Genomic DNA, 12,273 nt, shown 5'->3' with positions numbered 1-12,273 from the left:
TGGGGTGCCAGCAAGCAAACGGCAGGTGGCTGCTCAGGTTCTAGGCCCAGCCCCTGTGCCTTCTCCTTCCCCCAGGAGTCTCAGAATCGACAGAACCTACCGGGGTTCCAGAACACACTGAGAACACCTCTGTGAGACACAGATGAGAGATCTGAGGCTCAGAGAAGTAGACCCATTTGCTTAAGATCACACAGCAACTTAGCATGGGAGCTTGGGAATAGGACAGAGGCCCACACTTGCTGGGCCAGAGTAATAGAATAGTCGAATTAAAGTGTATTGGGTGCTTTCTATGCTGGGGACTGTGCCCGGTGCTCTGCTCACGTTGTCTCATTTATTACCCACATGCTGCCTATGGTGTCATTTTCACGGCCATTTCACAGATGAAGAGATGGCATCTTTCCCACTTAGAAATCACTTTCCAAGGCACAGTTGTGAATTTCAGAGCTCAGGAAACTTAAGCAGTCTAAGGACTTATTTTTCACCGTATATGAATGAATCCTTAAGTCTTTGTTCTTTGCAGTTCTTTACGCCACACTCATGGTGAGGGTTGCCTTACTCGCTGTGGGTATTTTCTGGGGAACGTATTTCACCAAAGAAGCATTTCTGGAAATGCTACAGGAATGTGCTGTGTATGAAACTGCAAACCCAGCTCTGGTCTCTGTTAGCACCAGTACAGCTGCAGCTTTGCTAAAACCAGGCCTGAGGGCCCCTCCGGAGAAAAATGTTCTCGTACACGGTGGTGCTTCGTTTTCTAGCCTCATGCAGAGATCAGCAGGGCCAAGTTAATGCGGGCAAGTTATGCCTCTTCAGCTGCCCAGCACCTTCTGCTCTGTCTCGTAGTAATTCACTCGCTCCTGGAGCCAGGCCCTCCTCTGCCCGTGCACCCATCACTAATTTTCTCCTTAGGCCTCATCCTTTCATCACAGAGCATCCAGCAGCTGAAATCCTACAGGAAGATGAGGCTCTCCCCACACATGCACACGTTTTCCAAGGGTTGTTTTAGGAAAATGGACTCCAAATAGCCTTCTTCTTTTCTGAAGTGGCCTGGTGGAAAGGGGCAGGTGAGGTGGGAAGAAAACCCTTTAACATGATTAGTGGGTCTCCTGGTACTAAATAACTTTATCTACTAAAAGCCAAAAATTATGCTTTAGGTTCAGCAGTCAGCCATATAAAAGTAACTTTTCCCCATTTGAAAACATTGAGCGATGGAATTTGGGAAGTCTGCCAGGAAACTCACATGCATCTGGCATCTTCCCTGCCCATTTCTAGATCAAAGGTTCATGAACCTGTATCCTCCACTACCTTTGTCACTCTCCACAGCCCAGGGTGTACTCTGCACCCTGTGAGGACTCCATAAAGGCGGTTCACCAGTGGAGCGGGCTCTAAATTTTGAATTCTTATATAAACACGCTTCTCTTCAATCAGTTTCTCTTTAGGATTTGGAATTGAGGGGAGGCAGAATGAGAGTGCATAACCCAGCCTGGAGCTGCGATCACACCAGGCCAGGATGTCAGTGAGTCATGAAAAAGATATAAGGAAACCAAGGGCTTAATTGTAGTTTTTACTGGAAGTTTTAAGTCCCCACTTAAGACCAGAAAAATCCAACAAGCAGGATCATCAAGTATACTTTCCACAACATGCCAATTTTATTCTGTGAAAACAGAGAGGCATAGACTGAATAGACTGGTTAGAGTGGTTGGGGGAGGGGTGGAAGAGGAACCAGGGACCGTATGAGGCAGCCTGGCCTTCCCTTGAGCCACTGACTGCCTTTCCCAGGTTAGACACAGTGATTCAACAAGCTCTTCTAACTTCTGGAACAGGATTAGTCCAAGAGGAATACGATTGATTTTAATACTAAAGCAGTGAAGTAATTTCTCTACATAAGGAGAGTTCACACCATGTGGAGTCTACTCTGGGCCAGGAACTCATCTAAGTGCTGACATAAAGCTCATGATGACCTTATGCGGGAAGAATGTTAGAGTTCGTGTTTTGCAGACAAGTAAACAGAAGTGTAGAGAGGTTAGGTGACTCGTTCAAGGTCACACACTGGACAGGGCTGGAATCAGGATTCAAAATAAGCAGTTGGCTTCAGATTTCCTTTTCCCAGTCGTTCCCTCTGTAGAATCTCCACCCATCCCTCTGGTAAACACTGCTGGTTAGCTTCACCCTCTTAATTCTTTTCAGGATAAAGCTCCTCACTCTATGAAATCTATTTATTCCTCGAGAGTGCATATAGACAGAATAACTAACTTTTATAAAGCAAATCATATTTGAATGCACTGGGAGAGACTTGTGCTTGAGAGTCATATGACACAGGGTATCCCTTTGTAAAGTGGCCGCTGCCTTGCAAAGAGTAGGCATGTAATAAAGGCCTATTGTGTGATATCAATTCCCCTAATTTGTGTAAATGTTTCTTTGGGTATATTAAAGAGACTTAAAATAAGGTACCTATTACTACCTGGAAGGAAAACCACTACTAAGAGCAACTGCATACGGTGGAGTGATTAATTCAATGAACCACCCAGGGAAGAGGGCATCCTGCCGACGCTGGCCGCAGACTCCATGCTACCCTTTTTCCCCCTAGAGACAGGTACATAAAACAATAAGAACTACTGGTATAGAACAGGGCTTAGCACCCCTGGGCCTGCCGGCCAAATCCTGCCCCCACCCATTTTTAGATGGTCCCCCAGGTAAGAACGGTTTTGACCTCTGTGAATGGTTGGGAAGAAAAATCATCAGAAGAATAATACTGCATGACAGGTGAAATTTACATGAACTTCAAATGTCAGCATCTCGTTGGCACGCAGTCACACTCATACGTCACGCACTGTCTCTGGCTGCTTTGGTGCTGCCAAGACAGAGTCAAGTAGCTGCGACAGAGAGCATGTAGCCCGCAAAGCTGGAACTATTTACTGGCTGGCCCTCTCCTGAAACATTGTTCTGACCCCAGGTCTAGAGAGTTCATTTAAAAACCTTTTGTTTTCTATCTTGCGTTTCATTCTTCCATTCCCTTTGCAAGTATTTATCCCCTACCCCCCGGGATGACTGGTTTGCCTTTCCGTTTGCTCACTTCATGCCTCTGCCTTGGGCTCAGTATCGGGCAGTTAGACTAGATGAGGCGCCCTTGCTCCTGGGCCGGTGAAGCAGCATTCACCCTCTCAGACTCCGCAGCCTGGCGGTTTGTGATAAGCACCATGGGACCCGTGATAGCGGTGTAGAAGGAGGGGGTCTTCAAGAAAGCCTCACGGGCGGGGGATATTTGAATAAATCCTGAAGAAGTTAAAGCATGACAGTCATTTCAGACCGAAGGGCAGGTTGACAAAGGGAGGCATGTGGAAAACCTCATAGGGTGTTCAGGGGACACCAGTCGTGCAGACTGGACAGTGTACAGTTCTTAATAAGCAAGAGAAAGGACTGAAATGGAGAGGAGTCCCTTTTTTGTGTGAAGGTGGTGCTTTGCTGCTCGGTGAGGGGTTTTGGTCTTCTTTCAGTGCCTGCCACCTGTAGCGGAGACAGCCTGGAGGCCCGGGTACCCCGGGCGTATTAACACAGTAACTGTCCTGCCCCGCAAAGGGAGATAGTGAAGTGGTGAGGGGCTTAAAGTGCTTTATCCAGCACCTGATCCATCCTAAGCGCTCAACAAATGTTTGTTGTTTGATTTAGTGTCTGTGAAGGGAGTGGGGACAGGAAGGGATCTGTGAATTCTGAGGAAGGACAGAGCTACTTAGGTCCCGAGGATGGGACAGGACTTCCCCTTCTGTTCAGTGCTACATTCCACAGAATTTTCGTGAGCACCTGCTTTGTGCCAGGTAGTCTGCTAGGCCCTGGAGATACCCTGTGAACCAGACAGCTGTGGCCCAGCCTCAGAGAGTTTGCAGTCAAGAAGGAGAGCCTTGACAAGAGGAGGGGTGGGCACAGCCCGTGAATGAAAGAGCAAAGGAGCATGTTAGGGTGAACGGATAGGGTCAGATGGGAAGGGGTGGAATGAAAAATTTCCTTTGGAATTCTTCTGACCAAAGGGAGCAAGGTTTTGATCACACACTGGACAGGAATGATTTAAGAAGAGTCAAACAAAAATCGCACTAGGGTGTGGGGAGCAAATAAAATAAAATAAATTATCCAGAGCAAATATTTAAGGAGGCTAGCAGAAAGGTAAATTAGGGATCCCATGCATCTCACTTATCTCTCAAAATGTAGTTCCAAACACTGTTAAAGGTTTTTGTTGGAGGAGGCTGTACTGCTCGAGATATCTCTATTTATATAAATTTATGTTAAAATACCAAAAGTTTCCTTAATTTCTTCACACGATTTATATTTTGACACTTGAGAAAAGATTTGTAGGATATAATTATTTGGTTTTCAAACTTTGCAGAGATGTGAGTCCATTTTTTCCCCTTTGAAAATGAAGTTGAGAAAAGGGTCAACTGTAGTTTCTCCCTAGTAGGAAAAATGTTTTAGAGAAAGGTATCAAATTACCAGAAAAGAATAAAATCTCAACCAGTGTCCCTGGGTTCCCTGTCATGGTCCCTCCAGACAGCAGAAAAGAGATGGGAACATATCACCCTTGACGCCCTGGCACCACCAAAGGCCAGTTGTGGACTTGCAAAGTCCTGAGCCATGGTGTGAGGCATGTATATTACACCTCTGTGGGATGTTAGCTGTTGTTCTTCCTGTCAGATATATTTGCATTTCCATTCAAAATTAAATTACACTTTAAGCTTTAAGAAAGGGTAAAATACTGCGGTGTTAAATGGCTTCAACAACTATTTAAAATTGTATTCCTATTAAGATTGATTTCATTGAGCAGAATGTCTATTTGTACCAAGGTCTGGAAATAGTTATTCTCCTTCTCCCCTCCCTCCCTTCCCTCCTTGCCTCCCCTCCCTCCATCCCTCCATCCTTCCTTCCCTCCCTTCTTTCAGGGATTACTACTTGTGTGATGTGACATGGGTAACCGAAGAAAGGATTTCTTTGCAGTGGATCCGGAGGATTCAGAACTATTCAGTCATGGATATCTGTGACTACAATGAGACCACCGGAAGATGGATTTCCTCAGTGGTAAAGTTAAATCGGAATGTTCTGCTTCCAAAGCTACGTGTGATCTGAGGGCTGTAGGAAAACAGGGAGAGTGTAATCAGGAAATACAGCTTGAATTTCTATTCTTTCTCTGTGTCTGACCCTGAGGCAGTGAGTAAATCTTGAGTGACTTTTAGATAATTTGATATTACCCGGTGGTATGTCTAGTTCATCTGCTCTCACTAGTCATACTGTTTTAGTTATGGAGACTATCACTTAGGAAAAGGGTGGTGGTGATTGGAAAGCCAGAAAATAGAATTTGATGTCAAAATTCACAAAGTCCGAGAAAGCCAGGGGCCGTAAGGTCAAGGAAGCGTGTTTCAGGAAATGGGGAGTGACTCGCCGAGTATACGTGAAGCAAAACAAATATCTAGAGGCCACAAATCTGTTACCACACTGTGACTATCTTTCAGCAGTAAACAGCTTTAGAAAGTAAATAGATAACTTCCAGGCTGAGAGGGTGGCAACATTAAGGCAAAAGCAAGTGTTAATCCAACCTTGAAGTGCTGGGGGCGTTTCCAGCCCAGAGACATCAAGGTATAGGTCGTGGATCAAAATTAAAGCCCCATTGGGACCAGCAGCCTCAGGAGGGGTAGAGCCTGGGGGAGGCTTGCTGGCATATGTCAAGGACAGCTCTACAAGCCCTTTTCTGATAGTGGGCTCTGTGGTCACACACCTCTTCTCCCTGCTCCACCCTGGTCGGGCACACGGCAGATTCTTGCCCCAGAAATCCTTCCCTCCACCGCCTGCCCCTGTATCTTGATGCACTCATTCATTACTTATATAGCAATCATCGAATACCTATCTTGTTCCAAGTTCTGTGCATAGCTCTGGAGGGAAAAAAAAAAAAAATTAGGCAGCATGCCTGTCCCTAAAATGTTTACTTTCTAGTAGGGAAGACTGTTATGAAAATCAATAATAATAGTTACCATTTCTTGAACACTCACAGTAGCCAGACACTGTGGAGATAGGCTCAGTAAGGTCAAGGAGCTTGCTTAGCTCACAGTGACAGCCAGAATCCACAGTAAAACACCAAGCTCTTTGCTTCCTGCCAATTAAATCATCTCAATAGCACCATAATGTGCTCTAAAAGTGTATAAGCAAGGTACAAAGGAAATGTAGGGCAAAAGAAGATAATCAACCTGCCTGGGGGGAGGCAGAAGGGGATGCGAGATGACATGGAGGAGACTAGAGCGGCCTGGGGTAAGTTTTCATATTCGGGGCAGCATGAAGGCAAGTGGACCCTATGAGCAGAGGCTGTGCAAAGGCACCTGGGGTGAAGAGCTTGGAGCCTGCAGGGTCTGGGGGTACACAGGACTAGGGGTTGAGGCGGAGGCACGATGATGAGAACTGAGGTTTGAGATATATGCTAAGGCTCAGGCACCATTCTGAGGAGTTTGACCTTACCTTGTAAGACACTCAGAGCTATTTCAAGGTTTTAAGTAGGAAAGAATTATAATGAGCTAGAACTATCTGTTGCCTGATGAGGTCAGCTGTGGGTTGAGCAGGGTGGAGGGCAGACTGGAAGGAGAGCAGAGCAGCAGCGTCTCCAACCAGGAGGTCAGGGCCATGGACCTGGGAAACCCGACAGGACACAAACTAAGGCAATAATGGTGGAGAAGAACAAGAGAAGTCAAAGGACTAGAAGACAGGGGCTGAGGGGGTTAGTGTGAGAAGAGCAGGGGTCTGGAGTGATTCCCAGGTCTCTGGCTTGGGTGAATGGTGCCACTAACCCAGAGAAGAACGAAGGAATAAGAAAAAGCTGGTGGGGATAAGGGAGAGAAACTTCTGTACTTGCTGAATTGAAAATGTGGAGGAGCCTGCAGGACGGCTTACGAGTTACACATCCAGGACAGAGCTCTAGCTAGGCAAGAGAGGTAAATGTTCTAATGCAGCTATGTAAAAGGTACTATCATACATACAAATATGTGAATGGAGATAGTTTTCCTTTATCTTATTACAAGTACAATCTTGCTTATATTGCCGCAAATTGCAGCTAAAGAGTAGAATTCATATCTCACTTCTCTCTGTATTTTTCCCTCCCTAGGAACAGCAGCACACTGAAATAAGTACCACTGGCTGGGTTGGAAGAGTAAGTTGTAAGAGTTACGGGATTCTCTGTCGCATGGATCAGATACTCAGAGCTATTTAATATGCAGATATACCAAACGAGGCCTCTATGTTATTTGCTATTAATAGAGACAGCAGTTGACCTTTTTTCACGTAATATTTTAATGTCCCCTGTAGAGATGTCTTTTTATAGAGAATATACAACATGCTTGGTTGGAAAAAGTAAAAGGACAAGTGAAAATTCAAGAGAAGAGCAGATAAAACAAAAGACATATTCTAGGCAAATTCTAGCTCCTGGAAAGTTAAAAAGCAACCGTTGCTGAAAGGCAGCCAAGATACCAGTTGTCTTCGTTGACCTCACGTTCGAAGTTAGGCGCTTCAGCGGCAGAAAACATGGTTTCCGCCCTCAGCCTCTGCACAAACGCAGGGGACAGGACTTCCCCCGGCAGGGACGCAGTGGCACTCACACCACACCCGCTATGCACCTCTCTCTGGAGGAATCATACATACGTGGGTTCACACTTTACTATACCCTGGATGCAGAACTTGCTCCAAGGAAGCACGTGACCCTCCGTGACTTCCCATGCCTCACGCTACACCTTGTGCAGACTTATACCAGCCACGTTGCTACAAGCCTGTGGAGTGAAGCAAACCGATGAAGGCACTGCAGCCATCACGGCACCTCATGTGAAAGAGGAAGAATGAATCGCCCCTAATTTGTATGACCACTTGTATTAAGCCCCTTTAAGAGGGAAACAAAATGACATAAAAAAAGTAAGGATTTCTCGTCTCCCAGAACACAGAGGTGCAGCCCCCTGGTCCAGAAATGCGACCCCTTCCAGCTGGGCTCGGAGCCCCCTAGCATTCACACGTCCTTTTTGTTCAGGCATTGATTGGGCAGAGGGGAGAGGTTTGCCAACATGAAAAGTGGTTTCCTCCATGGCAAGAGACATGCTACACTTCCTCACGACTCTTTGAAAAAAATATGTTTTTTCCTCTCTGTATTTAACCAGACAGATGCCACTTTTCACACATTTCTACTAGGCACAACTCCATCCAGGGGAAACAGGGAAATGTATTAAAAAGATAAGGCTGTGAACACAGGTCTAGAGAGGGGAATGTGTTTCCGAGCTCTGTAATGAGAACACCAAGTGTACTGCACGCCTCGGCTTGCTCCATAAATGCATTCGTTTTGAATCACTAAATAGAAGAGGGAAGCATTTTTCTTCCCAAAATGGGAGCTGATGAGCGAGGAAACAGCGAGAGTGAAGTGAACCAACAGTTTTAAAAGACCATCTCCTACCTGCTCTCAAATGTAGTAAGGAAATCGAAGTCGTAAAGAGATATATTCCTTTCAGGCTGGGATAGATCCTCTTCTGCTTAAACGACATTATGTTCTGAGAACTATCTTTTATCGAACTGTAAAAAATGGAAATTTTGTTCTATATTTCCATACAACTATTTTTTTTGGGTAAATTGTTGATCCTATTTAGCAAAATGGAAAGGCTTATAATAGAGATGATAACTATATGAATGTTTCCGTATGAAATATACGACAGACATTCCTTATGGTATCTAGTCCAGAAATGATTAAAGAGTTTCTAAGTCTGACTTTCAAAAAAATTATGTATAAGAAACAGGGGGGAGGGGGAAATCCCTCAAATTACAAACCACCTCCAACTAGAAACAGTCAAAAATAATATTAGTCTGTTTCAAGAAAGCACATTGTGACATCGAGGAAATTGACTTCTTAGAACCGAAAGGCTAATGCTAATTTTCTCACACATATCAAGACACCATAGCATTATCCTCCATAGACAGAAGATGCCTAAGGGTAACAATAACCACTGCTATGTGTTGAGTGTCCTGTATAAGCCTCTTCATGTTTATTCTTTCATTTACTCCCCACCAAAAATTCCCTAGGAGTTATCTTTTGTCTGCATTTTCTAGGAGGAGAATTTTCTATTGAGACCCTCTGATTGCAATCGGCAAGTAAATGAAATATGGGTTTTGAGCATAGGTGTTGGGAGGACTTTCTGAAGCTAAAGTTGTACTGAGACGAGGCTAATGTGCTTTAACATGTTTCGTGTTTCCTATTATTCTCTAGTTTAGGCCTGCAGAACCTCATTTTACCTCTGACGGGAACAGCTTCTACAAGATCATCAGCAACGAAGAGGGCTACAAACACATTTGTCACTTCCAAACAGATAAGAGAGTGAGTATTTTTAAATAATTTATTTCGGGTTGATCTCCTTTTTTTGAAACTAACTTGAAGGGGAAATCGTTTGGTGAAGTCGATCACTATGTACCAATAACCAGACTAATTCAAATACCCCAGTGGTATCTGTAGTAAGGTGGGATGGGGAAAAGAACCGAGATTATCCCAATTCCTGATGTAAATGATTTAATCCTCTCCTTAATTTTGATCAGAGAGAGAGTCTAATAAACCTCTTTTCTTGAAAAATCCCATCAGAATTGCACATTTATTACAAAAGGAGCCTGGGAGGTCATTGGGATAGAAGCTCTTACCAGTGATTACCTGTAAGTATTCTAATAATCAGTAGTATATCAATATATTTGTCATAATCATGCCATTCGTTGCCCAGAAATAAGGAAAAATCTTCTACAAATAAAGAGTAGTCTATTTGGAATGTGTTCAGGACTTTTTTCTTTTCAACATACGGGAGTCTTAATGATTTTCACATATGTTCAGCAGACTTGATACCATGCCACCAAGCAGCTCTACCTCTTGCTCTTACCTGCTTTGCATTAGAAGAGCTGGAGCCTCTTTTTCTTAAACGTCTTGGAACACTGAACTAGCGTTCAGGGGCATTTCGTTAAATTTCAACCGATACTGGATTTTTGGAAGGCTTGGAGAGGCTATTGTATTTGTCCATGTCTCGGCCTTACTCTTTGGCGAATGGAAAGCTTTTCAGAGGCTGTCAGCTACCACGCATGAATTGATGGGATAGGGAGTGTTGTTTTTCATTAGAATCTTAGGCACTTTTTATAATTCTTTATTGGTTTCACCACGGAGGAGTTTTGCCATTGCTCAAAGCAGTTTTTGAAGGTCCTGTTTAGAAGTGGCTCTGCCACTCTTAGGAGGATGGAGCTCCTGCCACCGAGTGGTTTGTGTTATGAAACAGAAAATATGGAAAACAGTGTAAATAAATGGGGTGTCAACTTTAGACTAGTTGTCCAGTCGTATTATTCTGAAAGAAGACTTTCTTTGAGTTTTTCCTTGTCACTCTAATTAAGGGAGCAATCCCCATATTCAGATATTTTAGTCTGTTAAAAAAAGAATCCCCTGTTTTGAGATGATGGGGGACAAATGGTTTCTGAGGATGAGGGGGCAGGGAAGAATGATAAAGGAAGGGCAAGCACTAATGCACATGCACTTGTGTGAACGCTAGTGCTTGGTGTTGAGTTAAATGGAGTGTACTTGACTTTTGCTTAAAAACAGAATTAATATATTTCATTTGTTTTCTTCCCAGATACTACATTAGTAATGAACATAAAGGAATGCCAGGTGGAAGAAATCTTTATAAGTAAGAGTTTTATCGAGTTGTTGACTTGACCTTTTAGCTAATGAACAATTTCTGGCTCTTGTGTTTTTATTTTATTTTTTGCCTATCCTAATATATTAAATTGGAACTACTATCGAATGCTTTTATTCCTCGATAAACCAACCCACATGTCAACAAAAGAGCATGAGTTTATTAGATGCTTTGTGATATTTCCAGACAACGGGAGGTTTGAGGTTATTATGAATTAATCCATGCATTTTTTTCACATTTTAAAAGTTTCTGAGTATTGCTTTGGCATTCTGATATCTTTGAAACTAGAATACGGCATTATTCAATTCCTTCTTTCATTTTTCCTTTCATCAAGTACTCAACTTCCACCATTGGTTTTACAGAATCCAACTTAATTACCCCACAAAAGTGACGTGCCTTAGTTGTGAGCTGAATCCAGAAAGGTGTCAATACTACTCTGTATCATTTAGTAAAGAGGCGAAGTATTATCAGCTGAGATGTTCTGGTAAGTATGAACGAAAGACGGGGAGGGAGAGCAGAGGGTACCCCCAAAATCCCTCTTGAGTAGCTCCCTGCATCCCCTACCCTCTCTGGACAACCTTCTTACCACCCTCCTGGCTCAGTGTCTCCATCCCTGAAGGCTTCCCTTCAGTGCCCAGTTTCTGCCCTGCTCAGTTCTCTCCTATTGAATCTGAGTTCTTGATATCATATAAGTCCTATTCCCTTCACTCACGTATAAGTGGTGAGCTAACCATCTCTCCTTCCTCTTCTAACCAAGAGGCTTGCTTTAGACTGAAAGCACATCCCAGAGCTTATGTATGACAGAGGCACTTCATCCTTATACACATACATGTTGTGCATTTTTTAACCCAGATTATAATTTTATGCACTTGCCCCTTGAAATGAGAAAAATGTATGTAGGTGGTGCCTGTGACTCAACCTGCTCACAGCTTCGTCTTCTGTTGCTATTGTTATTATTGTTTTCTTTAATATAAGTGAAGAAATCTGGACAAGGAGAGACAATGTGATTTCACAGGTCACGCAGCTAATAAGAGGCCCAATGGGATTCAAACACAGGCCTCTGCTATTAACACTAAGCTAGATTACTTCTCAAAATGAGAGAAAAGGTCTGGATATTCTGAAAAAGAACTGTGAATCGCCAGAAAGAGGTCTTCAAACCATTTATCTGAGCCTTTTTTTTTTTTACTGGCACATTTTCTTTATTTTCTTTGTAGTTCTTTGCTATGGCTGTTTCCAGTCACCATTTCTTGGGCACCTGTTTTATATATACTAGGCACTGTGCTCAAGTTTTGTATTCATGATCTTGTTGATCCTTTAAAAAGAAAACTCTATAATGCAGATATTATTATCCTCATTTTACATGTGAGGAGATTAAAGCATAAATATGCTATCTCACGTCACAAAGCAGGAGAGCCAGGGATTCAAACCCAGGTCCCTATAATGCCTCCACTGTGGTTCTGATCAAATGTAAAAATTAATATCATGATCCAAATGTATCAAAATTAAATAGCTCACGAGATAGCTTTTTCTATACATTACCTTCCACTCTGCAACTACCACAGTTGGGATA

The 12,273-nt window shown here is 43.4% G+C and overlaps 1 protein-coding gene across 2 annotated transcripts in view; it reads left to right on the top strand.

Annotated features, from left to right (window-relative positions):
• The window catches only part of DPP4 (dipeptidyl peptidase 4), a 77,507-nt gene that overhangs the window by 39,528 nt on the left and 25,706 nt on the right, over window positions 1-12,273 (top strand). For both annotated transcript variants that reach the window (XM_065880267.1, XM_065880266.1), the window contains exons 11-16: window positions 4,923-5,058; window positions 7,124-7,168; window positions 9,254-9,361; window positions 9,620-9,687; window positions 10,641-10,694; window positions 11,066-11,187. In XM_065880267.1, the coding sequence (XP_065736339.1) occupies window positions 4,923-5,058; window positions 7,124-7,168; window positions 9,254-9,361; window positions 9,620-9,687; window positions 10,641-10,694; window positions 11,066-11,187 (533 nt within the window). The remainder of the gene's footprint in view (window positions 1-4,922; window positions 5,059-7,123; window positions 7,169-9,253; window positions 9,362-9,619; window positions 9,688-10,640; window positions 10,695-11,065; window positions 11,188-12,273) is intronic.

Source organism: Phocoena phocoena, chromosome 7 (genome assembly GCF_963924675.1).
Source record: "Phocoena phocoena chromosome 7, mPhoPho1.1, whole genome shotgun sequence".
Lineage (NCBI taxonomy): Eukaryota > Metazoa > Chordata > Mammalia > Artiodactyla > Phocoenidae > Phocoena > Phocoena phocoena.
The sequence above is the reverse complement of the archived record's forward strand: the minus strand, read 5'-3'. Positions and strand labels throughout refer to the sequence as shown.